Below are 18002 nucleotides of genomic sequence, written 5' to 3'. Positions count from 1 at the left end.
GAACGGTCTCCCATCCCAGTTCTAACCAGGCACTTTCCTGCTTAGCTTCAAAGTCGGTATGGGAAATAAACATGGCGGCGCCCAGGCGGCGGCCATTGAGTTAGCGTTTTCTATAATAGATTAGTCATTTTAGATTAGCATTGGAAATAGTTAAAGGCTGAAGGGACATCCCTGAGGAACCCCTCTTCAAGGCATTACACATGAGGCATTTAATGGTTGCAATTAGGAGAAGGGAAAACTGTTGAAGTGAATCCAAGCAGGCCTATGTCCCCACATGGTCGCAGATCTGCTCAAAGGGACAGGTGCTTTGATAGAGCGTCCTCGCCGCCTCCCCCATCGACCAAGCACCTTCTGTGGCTCTGAAACAGAGATACACCCTTCCCTTCCCCCGTGACAAATACATGTTTATGTTTGTGTTCATACATGTATTTTCAAGTGAACCTTAATGTTGGATGTTCAGTTCCAGCCATGACCAATGCCCACTGTTATCATGTCACCTTTACTGAGTGAAGGTGTAAATGCGATCCAGTGGGGCTGTATGCACAGATTGGCTATAGAAGGTATGCAGATGATGTCAATTCTACTTAATTTGTTTTGACAGTTGCTAAGAGTTCTCTTTAGAATGAAAGTCGTACTCTCGATAGCAGGGGTTCTCAAACTTTTATGCATCGACAACCCCCAATCATGGGACGCAAAAACGTCCTCCTCCCCCATCAGTGCGACGTGACAATGAACTCAGGGCTTTCATATCCTGTGTAAAGACATAACAGAGTGTTCTAAGTGATTTTCATATTAGAATAGTTGGTTCCATTAAATGATTTGAAGATTCGGTAATTGCAAAGTCTGTTGAATATCAGAACAATGTCAAGGGCTCTGTACGTATGGCTTCAAGAATATTTGTTTTCACCACAATGTGACCGATAAGTGAAGGAATAAGGCAGTAAATGTGAAGGGTTGACTTGTCCACTGACACTTCCTGCCCGGCCCAGTGCCAGCTCTACCCCCTGGTCAGACCAGCGTCAAAAGGCCTTATTCCACAGGCAGGCACATATCAGCCCAATGCCTGGCCATCCCGGTTTCTCAAGCTTTTCCATAGCGGAGGCCAGGGTCGAACCGGTCTGACCAGGTACAAGTTTTGGGACCGATCTCAGCTCTGGGCTAAAGCGCACTGCACTGACGTGAACAGACTGCTGGACCCTGATTGGCATACACAGCATCTAGCTGCTGGTAGCATGACTTTAGCTTGAGTTGACATAACATTAGCATGTAGCTGACCATTATAGTCCGTCTTAAGCTGCTTCTTTCCTCTAGTTTTTGCCTTGGCACCTCAGAATGATTCCATGAACTCACGACTCAAAACGTTTCATCTCAGTTCTGTTGTTCCTTCAGTAATGTGAATTCTAGTGTTGCGTGACCTTTGACCTCGTTGGTATGCTGGTGCCTCAGAAAGTGAGGTGTCATTTATTGGCTCCTTTCTTTAGTGCTTAAAGGCCCATTTATGCTGTGACTTCTATAAAGACCAGTGTGATCCAAGCATTATACCAACTGTTTCTAATGTCCAGCATGCATTATCAACAATCACCAGCAGGGGCGCTAGAGGGACACTAGAATGCAACAAAACAGAAGAAAAGGCTATCATGATACAAACATGGTGGAACTGACAGTGTTGTTTTTATTATTTTTCAAGACGACGCTGTTGTGACGGTGTATTTTCAGATGGATAATCACTTTCTTCGAGTGCAGCCTTTGTTCCCAGCTGTGTGCAGCAGCGCCCCCAGTGGTCAGGCCACGTGCTGCTCCTTTGCTGCACAACAAAAGGCTTTACATAAATGGAGCAGGAGCAGACGGACAGAAGCTCTGCCTGTATAACAAACTTTTCCATCATAGAGCAAAAATGAGTCTTTACAGAGGATGTTTGGTGACTCATTGTGGCTGTTTACTTTACTGTGACAGAAGTGTGCTCTGAAAACTGTGAAACATTCTTATAAACTCAGACCGTACGAAACTGGGATGTGAGGAATGTGTTAGTAAAGTTAGACTAAGGTAGTAATGACAATCTACTACAATCACATGTTTAACTATTGCCGTCACTCAATGTTTCTGCATCAATTTATTTGGGAAATTGTACTTTCAAGGGCCATTTTCTCAAAACTGCTTATTTTAAAAAGATCGTCAACGAAATAAAAATTTCACCCGCTTGATCCATTATTTAGATTTTTGGCCATTTTTGGCATTAAACACCTTATTTTCATCTGAAAACATACAATGATATCTCTAAATCAATAAAAAATCCCTATTCACCTGCAGCATCTCGCCTTAAAGGAACAGGTGTGTATGTGTGTGCGTGTGTGTGTGTGCGTGTGTGTTAGTGTGTGTGTATGCTCGTGTGTGCGTGTGTGTGTGTGCGAGTGTGTGTGTTTGTGTGTGTTGGTGAGGTCCTCCTCCTGCGAGCTCCCAGTGCCTGGTCAACATTTCTGTGGCCGTAAATCACAAAGCGTTTTCCATATGCTCGCCTTGTTGATGAGGTCACATTTTCAGTCAGGCCGGGCCGGCTGCACATGCTCAGTGCAGCTGACCAAGGGCTTTAAACGCCTCGTCTGACTCCTCTGTCCATGTTGCACAGAGTTCTCACCGCCACATCGGACCCAGAGACAGGCCTCCACACTGTAGGAATACAGGCTGACTTTTAGAGCTGGAGTGGAAAGTGCTCTACACCTTTGTAAGCAGTTCACTCACCTTTTCATAAGAGGTTGTCTCTACAGGTTTACAAAAAACACTGAACACTTTTCTTGCGTGTCTGTCTGTGAGTGTGGACAGAATAATCATCAATAATGATTATGACACTTCTTTACATTTTGCAGCTTTGCACTATCTGCTGCCAGGACAGAAGGTGTTTTTGTGTCATTTGTGCTGACTGACAGGTGTTCAACATTGTGGCAGGTTTGTTTCGTGTGGACAGGCCCAGTAACTACAGTTAGCCTATTGAAGATAAAGCATGATCATGTGCTTGCTTTCTATTCACTAATGTAGCTAATTGTGTCATTGAAGTTCGGCTGTTTCACTGACCTCATACAAATGCCATCCTGTCAATGCCTCCATGTTTAAAAAGTGCATTAGAAACCGTCCTGAAACACTTTTTTCCTAATATATGTGTGCCATTCTGAGGAATTGTCACCTGAATCCAGAAACGGCGTTGCTGAGCCTGTTCCTAGTTTAACAGTACAATAATGGTGACAACATTAGGCATGTTATAATGGCTGTAGTTTCTCAGGCATTCACATATTAAACCAGGAGGTCTAGTAGCTGCTGGATGTGTGTCCGACATCTGGATCTTTCATCATTTGTGATGTTTGATGGCTAAAGGCTAAAGCATTAACATTTGAGTTTCCCAGACGAGCCGGCTCGCTAACTGCACAGAGGATACTTTCATTTTCATCTTGTTGCCATAGAAATAAAAAGGAGGAGCAGCGTTTGATCCGAACCATTAGCAAGTCGGCTACTCCGGGAAACTTTTCAGAACTTTAGCCTGCTCACTGTATTCCTCATATAGCCGTTAGCGTTAGCCTCAAACATCACACGTGATGAAAGATCCAGATGTTTTTAGCTGTTGTCAAGTTAGGTGAGGTCAAAGCCTATTTGAAATGATGAATGGATGTACAGACCTTTTGATATTTGACTCTGTATACAAATGAGACATGTAGTGTCTGAGCTCAATGCTAAATCTAATTCAGGTCAGTCTCTGCCTTTTGTGGGTCAGAATCACATCCAATGTCCACTAAACATCACCTTATAACAAACATACCTCACCATACTTTAATGTAGGGCCTGGCTTCACTGTTCTCAATTGAAACAGGTCCAGGGGTACGTGTTTGTGGGGACAGGCTCAGATAAGCTAAAGGCATTTCTATGATCTCAGTGGTTGTCACCAGTGGAATGTTTAGTTTGGAGTCGTTCATTACTATGGCAGCGGGCCTCGGGTCCCGCCCCCTCTGCCCCTGCACAGACAGACTTGTAGTGGGACAGAGGTGTGGGAGAGGCTGAGTGCGGACAGCTGCAGTTAGGCCCACAGAGCCGGGGATCCACCGGGGCTTAGAGCAGCTGACACTGTCCACCACACGCCCCACGCCAGAGGAGCAGAGATGGAGATAAAAATACGGAGATGAATCCGGGCTTAAGTGGCTCACATGTGCCCCCGGCCGACCGCCCGGTGTTTCGGACAGCTTTGCGGGGCTATTGTGGCGCGAGCGTGCGGAGGGAGGGGGCGCGGCGGTGGAGACAGGTGGAGACACCAGATCTCAGTGCGGTAATGAACTGTGGACAGACAGCGGCCAGCAGAGCGGCCAGCAGAGCGTCCCACACCGTCCCCCCCACTCGGCCTGTTTACACTGCGCGTGTTCGGGACCTCCTGGGGCCGCTCGGAGATGACGGCATCCCAGCAGCAGCGTGTTCGCTCTGCTCCACTTCCATGACCTTTACACGCGCCCTCTAGTGGCAGGTTCAGTCGGCGCGGACATCTGAGCTGAGAGACTTTACAGGAGAGACTTGGATTAGATACAAAGCCTCGTGAAATCAAGGCTCAGAATAGTTTCTTTATGTTTAAATATAGTTTGGCCGTGGACTGCAGCTCGTACCGAAAGGTCGCACACGGTACTGGCCATTCAGGAGGAAAGATGGGAAACATGAACGGGATTATGGAATCAACGTCTGCTCTTAAAACAAACAAAAGATTGATTAGGATTAGACTCAGTGGATGGTTTTATAACAATAATGACATGAAATGATGTAACCCTGACCCTGAGTAAAAGTCTGACAGGTTCATCATTGTCATGTCATCTAATCCAGTGTCATTCATGTTCGGGTTGTTTACCTGTGTACTTAAAGACACAAGTTAAACTCACATTTCGTAATGTATTTTTAAAGTGTCAATTACACAGAAGGTTTTTTGTGTATGGCATGCTCTGCTCAGGTATTTAGTATTTTTTTATTCATATACATGGTTTTCCAATGACATCACGCATAGTTCTGTCGGCAATTTTGAACACTGAAGTACATGCAGTACTACAACAGGTAACAATATCGCTACAGGATTTACTAAAGATCTGCTTCACTCCTCAGACTAAATTAATACAAAAAGGAAACAGACCTTTCTCTGTGATTTTTACAGTTTGTCATGTTAACAGAGTCTCAGTCTGAGTCGGTGTTTAAGCTGCTCAAGACGTTAGCATGCTACCGGTTAGCAACTGTCAACCAACTGTCAATGGCTGCAACACGATCAACACATGTGTGGCCACATCTATGAACACGGAGGAAATACTACAGGACCTCTGTCACATGTTGTAGATGTTTGTGGGTCAGGACTTTCTCTTGGAGAGGTCAGAGCTGAGCTGTTGAAGCTAAATGCTAACCGGTAGCATGCTAACATCTTAAACACTGACTCACTGGTTTCTTCACATAAACATTTGTCTCTGGGGCCGTGTTTTTACTGTTTTCTTCTTGAGCAATGAGTACGAGTAAATAAAAATGCCACTGTCGATCAGTCGTCTTTCATTTTCATCCAGAGTAGAGATATTGTTACATATTGTAGTACTGCATATTTCTACTTCGGTATTCAAAATGGCCGCGATAACAACAAAAGTCACATGACTGAAAAGCGAATATATGTTTAAAGCTGCACTAAGCTTTGTCTTTTTTAATGTTTTTGTCAGTAGATGTCAGTAGTGAACCCTTCATAAACATACTGCAGGTAGCTACAAGTGTGTGTGTGTGTGTGTGTGTGTGTGTGTGTGTGTGTGTGTGTGTGTGCGTGCGTGCGTGCGTGCGTGCGTGTGTGCGTGCGTGCGTGTGTGTGTGTGTGTGTGTAGTAGAAAAGAGAGATGAAAGGAGTGAGGGAGAAATATATATACACACATACACCCACACATATACAGTACATACACCCATAAACAGTATGCATACATACATACATACATACATACATACATACATACATACATACATACATACATACATACATACAGATACACTACTGGTGAGTTAATGTACCCATACCTCAAGCTCAGTTTGGAACCACCCAGAGGCCCGGGACGGCCAGGGAGCCCCATAGTCCCAGAGAATCTAATGTATGACTTTATTCAGGACATTTAAGGCTTAAAGGAATAGGCCACCGTTTTTACATGCTAAGATATGTTCTTACCTCACTTTAGACGTGTTAATATATCCCCGTCTGGTCTTTCTCCGTGCGCTCTGCCAGGCAAACGGAGCACATACGCAGCCTCTCCCACATGTCATATAGCTCCAAAAAAGCTCACGATAGAAGCTACCAAGCTCTTCCACGTGTTCCCTATTTAAATAAAGTTACGTGATGTGTTTTCATGCGAAGTATATTTACCCAGAAATGTAGCATGTCGATTTTATAAGCAAATAAAAACGGGGACTATATTGTGAGGCGTAATGATACGAGGAGTAAAACGTCCGCGCAGTAACTCCTAAAGGTTATTGACGGAAGTGAGCGGGGGAAGTCTTTAGGAGTTACTACGCGGACGCTGTGCTCCTCGTATCATTACGCCTCACAATATAGTCCCCCTTTTTATTTGCTTATAAAAATCGACATGCTACATTTCTGGGTAAATATACTTCGCATGAAAACACTTCACGTAACTTTATTTAAATAGGGAACACGTGGAAGAGCTTGGTAGCTTCTATCGTGAGCTTTTTCGGAGCTATGTGACATGTGGGAGAGGCTGCGTATGTGCTCCGTTTGCGTGACAGAGCGCGCGGACAAAGACCAGACGGGGATATATTAACTCGACTAAAGTGAGCTAAGAACATATCTTAGTATGTAAAAACGGTGGCCTATTCCTTTAAAGACTTTGCATTTGTGCTGTCCAATGATAAAAATGTTTAATCTCACGAATTTCATGATTAATCGCAAATTAATTGGACATTTTGATCAAATGAAAGAAACAAGTGATGATTTTATTTTTTGTATTTAACATGCTTTTTAAAAATCATTATTTTTTGCAGATATTCTCATTAGGCCACACAGGCACAGGTTTTATGTTATCACACGTGTGCTGCCCTGCTTCACTAAACACTTACTGATGTTCTGATGAACAAACTGAGGAAGCATCATGTTTGTGCTCTTCAGGGTTGCCAGGTCTGAGCAGCCAAACCCGCCCAAAAATATCGGAAAACCGCGGAAAACCTGCGAACATACGGCGCGGCTGGAATTTTCAATATTGTTTACTAGTTAACAGAGCCCATGTGCTCCTGCGATGAGGAGAAACCGCCCCGACCCCCCTCCCTTATTGAAAAAGCAGCTTAAGGAGCCTTGAATTTGCCTTTGAAATAGTGATTTTGATCAAAAATAAGATGGAAGTAGACAATTTGACATTGATTACAGCAAGGCAAAAAACGCGGACAGTTTTTTTCACCCGCGGAATGGCTTTAAAAAACGCCCAATTCTGCGGTTTAACAGCGGACCTGGCAACCCTGGTGCTCTTCCTCTCTGTCTACGCTGAAGCAGAGCGGCAGCTGTTTGTTTACATCTGAGTCTCTTTACGAACATTCTGACAAACTTATATGATGCAGTTTTTGAACTCCAGGATGTTGTTTGATATTTGACTCGTTTCTTAAGGCGTCCTCAGCGATGCAGAAGGTGCTCTTCCTCCTCCTGTGAACCCGCAGACTCGTGACATTTACGTTTTGCTGATATTTTATTGTTAAAATCCCTAGAATTCGCTGTGTGTGCGGCTCTGACAGTAACTTCACTGGGAGCTGGACGTCTCCGGCTCGTCTCCATGGAGATGTGACTAAAGGCAGTAATGTTCGATCCATCCCACTGCAAACAGCCTTTTCTGTGAGCAGCAGCTTTTGTTTGGCAACAGTCGGATCCAGAATGTTCCGCAGTGTGGCTTAAAGTCTGCTACAGTGTTGAACTGTGCAGGTTGTGATCAAAGTGTGGTCTGAGGCCGAGCGTGAGAGTCTGCGCTCCTTTGTGGGTGAATGGAGCAGCTGCAGAGGGGCTGAGCTCACTGCTCAGAAATGCTGCTTTCTCTTCTCGGGCTTTTGTCATTATTGAGGGGCTCAGCTTTATTCGGCAGGTCCCGGGGTTCAATAGGAGCGGGTCCAGGGGGAGGGTGCTCTCCTAACACTGACCCGAGCGCCATCTTGTTCCTCAAAGTCCCACACTGTGAGAGTGATGCTTTAACTGGAGGTCAAACAGGAGGTCTGTGTGGCCTCATGTTCTCCCCACGTAGGTCTCTCACATGTATTTGCTTTTTCCTGCCCACTAAAATATGTACAATAGGGCTCCTTCTGGGGCCAGGATGTCCCTGTATCTAGAAGTAAGTTGTTGTTGTTTTTTTTGCACTCAAAATGTGAAGAAATGAGAAGTCGATCACCTCAGTTTATTTTAGAACACGTTTCTTATTTTTTGCTGCCAAATCCTCAGGTTTTGGGTCAGTTTGGTCTAAACATTTAAACTTTCACCTGGAATCAAAACAAGCCCTCATCTTCACAATAACATGTTTCTCCATAGAATGATTTGGGGAAGTGTCATTTCAAGCTCCACTTTTTCAAAATGCCCAATAATTCTTGACTGATTTACTTTAGAATAATAAAAAAAAAAAACAAGGCCTAATGTTATTATTTTTGAAGATTTTTCCACAAATAACCATCATACATACAAACAAACATATTTTGAAACTAAGATCCTACATACCTCCTGAAAAAGTATTTGTAGCTAAAATATCAACCATAAAATTAAGCCTGGCTCCATTCACATTTTTCTGAAAATGTTATGCATCAAATGCCTTCTTTTGGTATGAAAACATAAAATGTGTGAGCGATATGAACTTATCAAGACCAAGATCTAACAGTGAGAGCAATGAGCCTGGGACAGCTCGCAGGTCAGCGCTGGTGTGTGTGGTCAGCCTCTACGCCCGGGCCGACACGAGTCCAGACTGGACTGTGGACAGGTGCAGGGATTTTGGTCACAAACATAAAGATCGTTTCAGTCTTTGGATCTGGCAACCCAAAGTATGGAGCGCCAGAACCCAAACATTCAGCCTCTTCTGTGTAAAATGAAAGTTGAATCAGTTCAAAGTACGACTGTGAAATCTGTGGTGCTTGATTTGGAAATATTCTTTTCGAAGTTCCCCCATGTGTGAAAACGCAGGAAGGCAAAAACAATGAAGGTTATTTTGGGACGTTTCTACAGTTCCAGTCTGGGAGAGCAGATAAAGGCCTTACACCTGAGTTCAATCCATGTAGCTCCACTCTAAAAGTTGGACTGTGTGAAAAAGTGTCCTTTTTTGACTGTGATGGTGAAACTGAGCTCGTCAGATTGGGACTAAGAAGCTTTTTGTGTTAAAAGACCCTTTTAGCCCAAATGTGATGTAAAAGGTACAAATGTTTGAAAGGTGGGTTGACCTGCTGCTCCAGAGGGTCAGGGTGTGAGTGTGCTCTGACTCCACATGTGTCCAGCTCCTCACGGCCGGCTCCTGACCACTGACCACTGCCCGGTTCACGGAAGGAGGAGCCACTAATATAAATCCACACGTAAGGGAGAGGCCAACATGTCATCTGTTATTTGAATAATAAGGGAAAAGACTTTAACGGCTTTAATTGTGCAGCTTTAAACAGAACTTTTCTCTCAGTTTCAGACTGGTTTACTTTTGGGAAGATAAACCAATGGCCGCTGGCTGCCCTGCTTTTTGACCACAAACGTGGGGGCCCCCATTGCTCCGCCGTTGCTGTAGTACCTCCATATCGCCACTAGGTCCCCATCGAAAAGCATTGGACTTTAGACACGTTAAAAACTACTTTAAAGCCTGGTTTCAATTGTTTCAACACTAGACTAGGCTAGATCTTCCTCCTGAGAAAACGCTGGGTTAATCACAATATATGAAACCAATCTGGTTTTCGTAATATGAATTTTAGAAATCTCGTACTTAATGAGGGTGGGACTGTTAGCATTGGAGCAGCGCGAGCTACACATCACGCAAGGGCCGAGTCTACAGTGAAGATCCCGCCCTGATGTCCTTTGTAGGAACATGCTTCATCAGAGCTGGGGAGGGGGAGTCTGTAAATCCACCATGAATTGAATTTCCCCACGACCGTGTTCATTCTGGTAAACGGGGAGGAGTGAGCGTAAGACGTCCATTTTTTTTTTACAGTCTATGAGATAAACCTGTGCTTTCTTTGTAATTTCCTTTGAAGTGTTGCCAGTGTGCACTGCAGAGGTGTGGGGGCTCCTGGGTCCAGTGGCAGTGGACTGATGGTGCAGTCAGTGGTGACGGCCCTCAGCTTCTGTCCTGTGTGTGCCGTGTGGGGACAGTCCTGACGCAGAGCACAGCTGTGATGTTCTCTGACAGACTGGCCTTTCAGCCCGCCCCACTCTCCCTCAGCCAAGACAATGGCCCGCTAATCCTCCCCTCTGATTGGAGCGCAGCAGATTACCCAGAGGCCACCAGCTGTCAGGAGGCGAGGCCCACTTTCTGCTCCTCAGCTCAAAGAAAAATGCTAATGCTGCTACTTTGTTAGCTCCACATGTCAGCACTCTGCAGGAATAGAGCCCTGTAATGGCCGCTGATGGGCCCCGGCGCTGGAGCTCACCCAGACGCTGCACCCAGACCTGCCCAGGCTATTTATATTGTCCTGAGGCACACACACACACTCACCTTTCACACAGTATGAGGGCAGGCTTGTCCCATCACAGGACACTGAGACTCTGCCCTAAACTCCAACCACTGCAGACCATTCAGTGATGTGCTAAACAAGCTTTTCACTTTGGATTTGATTCCAGTCAGTTCAACAGCATTAATCGTTCTGATACCAGGAAAGGAGTGCCTCATAATCAATCATAATCTACATGTATTAACATGAGTCTGTGTCACAGACATTCAGAACTAAATATTCTCATCTGCAAATGGCAATGGCAACTATATCAACAAAAATGACATACTACTAATATTCAGAGGTGTGACATTATTCCAAAATACTGTTAAAAGCTCCCCAGGCACACTTGTGAGAACATACTCACATCCATGACCAGAGGACATGAAGGTCATGTTTCCAAAGGCACAAACAGTGACCGTGTCTAAATGAACAGATCAAAAGTGCCATGAACATCCTTCAGCAGCTTCTTTATCCCACTGGGCGATGTACGGGACATGGTTAATGATGATGTGTGTGTGTGTGTGTTTGTTTGTGTGTCTCCAGGGACCACGGAGCGCGTGTGTCTCATCCAGGGCACAGTGGAGGCCCTCAACAGTGTGCACGACTTCATCGCAGAGAAGGTGCGGGAGATGCCCCAGAGCAGCCAGAAGACGGAGCCAGTGAGCATCCTGCAGCCCCAGACCACGGTCAACCCGGACCGCATCAAACAGGTGAGGCCCCCAGGCCCCCACACAGACAGGGGAGGGGCCCACACAGACAGGGGAGGCAGCACACAGACAGGTGAGGCCCCCAGGCCCCCACACAGACAGGGGAGGGGCCCACACAGACAGGTGAGGCCCCCACACAGACAGGTGAGGGGCCCACACAGACAAGACCAGACCAGGGTCAGCCCCTTTATGTAGAGGAAATGCTGCCTCACTCTTTGGAGTCTGGTGTGAACAGACGTGGGCCCCCAGTGATGTGTGATGTTCCCTCAGACCCCACCACAGTAAGACTAGTGACTGCACTGTGGGATCTGCCGTCATGTCTCAGGAGGTTCCCCTGTTGGTTGGAGAAGATGACCCCGGTTTAGGACATATACTCCTGCCATTCTTTATTCTGTTATGTTTTAATAGAGAAACAGTTATTCAGCATGTGTTTGTGCACAAACATCGGGGGAGTTTTCAAAGCAGGACAGAGGGAGGTTCAATAACTTCCACAAACTGATTGAGCGCTGGATAAGAAATGTCCCAAACTTAGATTCCTTTCCACGATCCGTAAATGAAAGTGTGGTCATTTTCATCATGGATTCTGCTGAGGGGCAGGAGAGCTACGGCCACTTCCTGTCGGCGCCCACTCACTTCCTGTCACCTTTCACCTCCAACGCCAACACCTGTTTCCTTCTTCCTGTTATTCTCCACCGCTAGCCCCGCCCACAGAGGAAAGGGAGAAGGCGAGCGGCTTCCTTCTGGTGCTCTGTGCCTGGACTTACAGCTGGAGAAACGGCAGGAGGCGGGACATGAGTGATGTCCTGCCTCAAGTGCAGAGGACACTTTCATTATGACAAACACAACAGAAGATGAGACTTTATTGGTCTCACAATGGAGAAACACGGGTGCAAAAAAGACAGGAAATGTGCAATCAAGTAATAGTAACTAGAGGCATCATACATACAAGTATATAAATACAGTATATTGTGAATTGTGTGCGGAGTATTGAGCACAGCTGAATATAAGAATATAAGCCGCACAACAACATTTGTTATTTTTTTTATTTTTTTTACCACACTGGTCTACAAGCCACAGCTATTCCAAGCACATTAGACTGGAAATACTGGGCTTTTCTCTTCGTACGTAGTCAAATTTACCCAGAGAACGTGGCCTACAGATACATTCACTTTCTAAAAGTGTATTAAGAACCTTGATTATATTATTCTTCAAGCATGCATGTGTTCATTGTAGCCAAAGCGCTGCCCGCTCAGCGACTCCTCCGTGTTTAGAGCCGCTCTCATCGCTGGACCCTCCAGAATATTTCAGCCGTGAGAGAATTAAACCCGTTTAATTTGCACTCAAAGCCATGTTAGCGACAGCACGGGAGGGCATCCAGCTGCCCCGCTCTGGTGAACAGCAGCCTGAACACCAATTTAAACAAAACTAGTTATAAATATTAAAGATATGCAGGTGCAGGTGGTTGATAAAGAGACGCTAATGCACATGAGTTGCTTTACAGTATGGTGTATAGTCGGGGGGGGAGGAGGGACCTGGGGTTCTGGTGTAAAGTCCTCCCTCGCTCCTCTTTACAGGGCTGTAACAATGCACCGAGAGCAGATCTGCCAATATGCATCACACTTCTTAATATTGAAGCCCGTGGCGTGTGTCATGTGTCTATACACCCAAACATGTGTGTCATCATGCGCTGCGTCTGGGCCTGGACTCCCGTGAAAAAGAGGTTTTTAATCTCAATTAAATAAAGGTTAAACAAAATAGCAGGCGGTCGACACTCCACACCTCTACAAACACACCTGTGTGGCTTTGTAGAGGCTGCTCCTGATGACCAGGCTGTGGTCAGTGATCACAGTGCACCAGGCTAATGCGTAAGATCCTGGTCATAATCTGCCTCAAAAGCTTTGTTTACAAAAAGTCCAAGCACAATGTTGTCCAAGAACAGCCTAAACACGGCCTCCAATCACACGCTGCTCTGAGTGTTTTTAAACCCAAAACTAAACGGCACGTGACGTTCCTTCAGACATTACGGTTTAGTTTCTATTTTGTTTTGCACCGTGAGCCCAGGGGCACATTTTATTATAAAGCATCTTTGAAAAATTAGAAAGTATTGGCAATAAATTCCAAAAATAATCCAATAAATTCTGAGATTATAAATACAGCCTAATAATGAACATTTCAACAGTTTTATTTCCAAACCAACTTATTATTTCTGTCAGCCGTGCACCGTGCCGTGCCTGCCCTGGGTGCTGTCTGACACAGTCGCCTCCATAAGGCACACAGCGGCGTGGAGAGAGGAGTGAGCGGTTCTGAATCTACCAGAAAGTTTACTAATGCATGGTGGTCTTTAGTGACGTGTTTCGCTGCTCACGACTTTTCATTGTGGGAAATATTGAGTTCCCTGTTTCCTCTCGGGACATTCGGACACAGGATGAAAGGACGTGACCACGATAGTTTACTGTCACAGGGGGCGCTAGCACACAGCCCACAGAGAGAACAAAGTCATGTTCAAAAAGCGGTGACAGTGGAGAGAATGAGGCGCTGCCAGCTGTCACTAATCCTCCTCTGAGCTCAAACACGCAGGGCATTATGGGTAGGAAGCGCCCCGACGCAGCTGCGATTAAGAAAGGTGCAGCATCGACCGCAATTATGGCTTTTATGGTTGAAGTTACGGCCCAGTTGAAGGTGGTCGGAGTGTTTGGCAGAGTGTTTAGCTGCCTGAGTTCTGCAGTGGTTTCCATGACAACCCTGACCCTGAGCGTGGTGCCTCCTCCCACTCTCTGCACCACTGCTGCCTGAGAAAACCTCTGCAGCCGCTCAGTCCATGGACCTTCTTTTGTCTCCCTCCTTTTTACCAATGCTGCTGTTTGACACATGCATGACCTCACATCTGTCCCAGCGGGCACATGTGTGCCCCCCAGCCCTCCTCTGCCCTCAGCCCTCTCTCTCAGCCCTCTCTCTCTCAGCCCTCTCCCTCAGCCCTCTCTCTCAGCCCTCTCTTTCTCTCAGCCCTCTCTCTCTCTCAGCCCTCTCTCTCTCAGCCCTCTCTCTCTCAGCCCTCTCTCTCAGCCCTCTCTCTCTCAGCCCTCTCTCTCAGCCCTCTCTCTCTCAGCCCTCTCCCTCTACCCTCTTTCTCAGCCCTCTCTCTCAGCCCTCTCTCTCTCTCAGCCCTCTCTCTCTCTCAGCCCTCTCTCTCTGCCTTCTCTCTCAGCCCTCTCTCTCTCAGCCCTCTCTCTCTCTCAGCCCTCTCTCTCTCAGCCCTCTCTCTCAGCCCTCTCTCTCTCAGCCCTCTCTCTCAGCCCTCTCTCTCTCAGCCCTCTCCCTCTACCCTCTTTCTCAGCCCTCTCTCTCAGCCCTCTCTCTCTCTCAGCCCTCTCTCTCTCTCAGCCCTCTCTCTCTGCCTTCTCTCTCAGCCCTCTCTCTCTCAGCCCTCTCTCTCTCTCAGCCCTCTCTCTCTCAGCTCTCTCTCTCAGCCCTCTCTCTCTCAGCCCTCTCTCTCTCAGCCCTCTCTCTCAGCCCTCTCTCTCTCTGCCTTCTCTCTCAGCCCTCTCTCCCTCAACCCTCTCTCTCAGCCCTCTCTCCCTCAACCCTCTCTCTCAGCCCTCTCTCCCTCAACCCTCTCTCTCAGCCCTCTCTCTCAGCCCTCTCTCTCTCAGCTTTCTCTCTCAGCCCTCTCTCTCTCTCTGCCTTCTCTCTCAGCCCTCTCTCTCTGCCCTCTCCCTCAACCCTCTCTCTCAGCCCTCTCTCTCTCAGCCCTCTCTCTCAGCCCTCTCTCTCAGCCCTCTCTCTCTCAGCCCTCTCTCTCAGCCCTCTCTCTCTCAGCCCTCTCTCTCAGCCCTCTCTCTCAGCCCTCTCTCTCAGCCCTCTCTCTCTCAGCCTTCTCTCTCAGCCCTCTCTCCCTCAACCCTCTCTCTCAGCCCTCTCTCTCAGCCCTCTCTCTCTCTCAGCCCTCTCTCTCAGCCCTCTCTCTCTCAGCCTTCTCTCTCAGCCCTCTCTCCCTCAACCCTCTCTCTCAGCCCTCTCTCCCTCAACCCTCTCTCTCAGCCCTCTCTCTCAGCCCTCTCTCTCTCAGCCTTCTCTCTCAGCCCTCTCTCCCTCAACCCTCTCTCTCAGCCCTCTCTCTCAGCCCTCTCTCTCTCAGCCCTCTCTCTCTCAGCCCTCTCTCTCTCTCAGCCCTCTCTCTCTCAGCCCTCTCTCTCTCTCTGCCCTCTCTCTCAGCCCTCTCTCTCTGCCTTCTCTCTCAGCTGTGTGTTTGGTGATGATGGTGTCCCGTCACATGTTACTTGTTTTGTAACTGTCCGCTCCTCTGTCCTCTGCAGGCCAAGCTGATCGTCCCTAACAGCACAGCAGGCCTGATCATTGGGAAAGGTGGAGCGACAGTGAAAGCAGTGATGGAGCAGTCTGGGGCGTGGGTGCAGCTTTCCCAGAAGCCAGAAGGTATCAACCTGCAGGAGCGAGTGGTGACCATCAGCGGGGAGCCGGAGCAGAACCGCAAAGCTGTGGAGATCATTGTGCAGAAGATCCAAGAGGATCCTCAGAGCTCATCCTGTCTCAACATCTCCTACTCCAACATCACAGGCCCTGTGGCCAACTCCAACCCCACAGGCTCTCCGTACGCCAACTCCACCGAGGTGATGCCTGCAGCAGCAGCCGCGGCCGCTGCCACAGCCTCCTCCCTGCTGGGACAGGCCGGGCTGGCAGGAGTGGGGGCCTTCCCCACCACCATGTCCAGCCTGTCAGGAAACGACCTGCTGACCATCACATCGGCTTTGAACACGTTAGCGAGCTACGGCTACAACACCAACTCTCTGGGACTGGGCCTCAACCCGGCCGCCGCGTCAGGAGTCCTCGCCGCTGTGGCTGCAAACGCTAACCCTGCAGCCGCAGCTGCCGCTAACCTACTAGCATCGTATGCTAGCGATGCATCTACCAGTGCAGCTCACTCTGCGGCCAGCCTAGGGGGCTTCTCTTTGGGGTCCCTGGCTGCAGCGACAGGGGCCACTAACGGATACTTGAGCGCTTCACCGCTGGTGGCATCGTCACTGCTGGCTACGGAGAAACTCGGCGAAGGTGCAAAGGAGGTGGTGGAGATCGCGGTCCCAGAAAACTTGGTAGGAGCCATTCTGGGTAAGGGTGGGAAGACCTTAGTGGAGTACCAGGAGCTGACTGGGGCCAGAATCCAAATCTCCAAAAAAGGCGAGTTCATCCCCGGGACGCGCAACAGGAAGGTGACCATCACAGGATCACAAGCCGCCACGCAGGCCGCGCAGTACCTGATCAGCCAAAGGATCACGTACGAGCAGGGCGTCCGCGCCACCAACCCACAGAAAGTGGGCTAAAGCGGGGAGCAAACCATTGAGGAAAGAAGCGGGGGCTTGGAGGAGGAGTGTATCAATGATGAGAATGTGTGAGGGAACGGTCTTGGCCGGTTCCTTCAGCCAGTTTCCAGTATTCTTAAAAAAAAGGCGTATTTGCTGAACCTGAGGAGGCAGTGGAGGGAGATATGTTTAAAAAAGAAACAAGAAAAAAATTGTAAAATGTAAATAAGGTTTTATGACTTTTGAATTGTTTACTCTGTTCTGCTGGTTCTGTCCGTTGTCTGTGTACTGTGTGACAAGGCTGACCGGCCACCACCAGCTGCTGCTGGGATTACTTTGCCCTCTTTATTTGCCCTGAACGCCCAGAGTCACTGCCCCCGGGCCCCGCGAGCCGGCCCAGGCAGTGCACCTCGGTGTGACTGAAGCAGCAGCCTGTCATGGGGCTGCTCCTTCACTCACTCCTGCCGCTGACTGCACTGTGCTACTTTACTGAACACCAGTGTCCACCGATGAGCGCGACACTGTGCTAGCTATAGCAAGTCCTCAGCACTGCAGTCTGCCAGCTGGCTATGATTTTCCTTTGTATTTGAATAGAAACTATAATTTTATTTATTGAGGAATTGACCCATGAAAGCTCAGCTGTTCTTTGTAAATCTGTTCGTTCAGGTTGACATGAATGTAAATGAGACTATTGTTTCTGTGGAATCTTTTTATTTAAATAGAATGAAGATGAATAGTGTAATATATGTCTTATTTAAGTCCAGTTCTAAAGCCCACTGAGGCTAATGACCCAGCTAAGCTATCACTGAGAACAGGGAAGTCCACTGACAGAGTCCAACTCTATGACGCCATATCTGGTGCTGATCTCGAGCATATCCCAGTGAGATGACCTCTGTGTGCTCGGCCTGTGCTCTGGGCCTTTGGAAGCTCTCTCACGGCCATCTGCTTCCTGCTTCTTGCTGGTTCACGGTCTTCCTTTAGTCCTGTACTGGCACTCACAACATTTCAAACCCCTGATGTGACAATTTGAACCACTAAAATGACACTTTGAGTCCCTAAATCCAACAGTGAACAGAAGCATTTGAAGCCTGGCCTTGCGAAGAGCTCCAGGTCAGAGCCGGCGGAAGCACCCCCCCGTCATGTACTACTGACCGAGTCCGAAACACTGGCGCCCCCTCTGGTCTGTCTGTACCACTGCCAGTGAGCCACAGGGCCGCCCCAGCAGCCCCCCACACTCACCACGTAGGGGCGCTGTGTGGCTCTTTTGTTTCTTTCTAATGGAATACACTTGTTTGTCTTAATG

At 47.8% G+C, this 18002-nt stretch overlaps 1 protein-coding gene across 2 annotated transcripts in view; it reads left to right on the top strand.

Moving 5' to 3' along the window:
* Nucleotides 1-17732, top strand: part of nova2 (NOVA alternative splicing regulator 2) — a 49187-nt gene extending 31455 nt beyond the window's left edge. For both annotated transcript variants that reach the window (XM_079559734.1, XM_079559733.1), the window contains 2 exons: nt 11224-11390; nt 15701-17732. In XM_079559734.1, the coding sequence (XP_079415860.1) occupies nt 11224-11390; nt 15701-16720 (1187 nt within the window). In that variant the 3' untranslated portion in view covers nt 16721-17732. The remainder of the gene's footprint in view (nt 1-11223; nt 11391-15700) is intronic.
* Nucleotides 17733-18002: the final 270 nt, after the last annotated feature.

This window comes from Gobius niger (genome assembly GCF_951799975.1).
Source record: "Gobius niger genome assembly, chromosome: 1".
NCBI lineage: Eukaryota > Metazoa > Chordata > Actinopteri > Gobiiformes > Gobiidae > Gobius > Gobius niger.
Note: the sequence above shows the minus strand (reverse complement) of the source record. Positions and strands in the feature narration are given on the sequence as shown.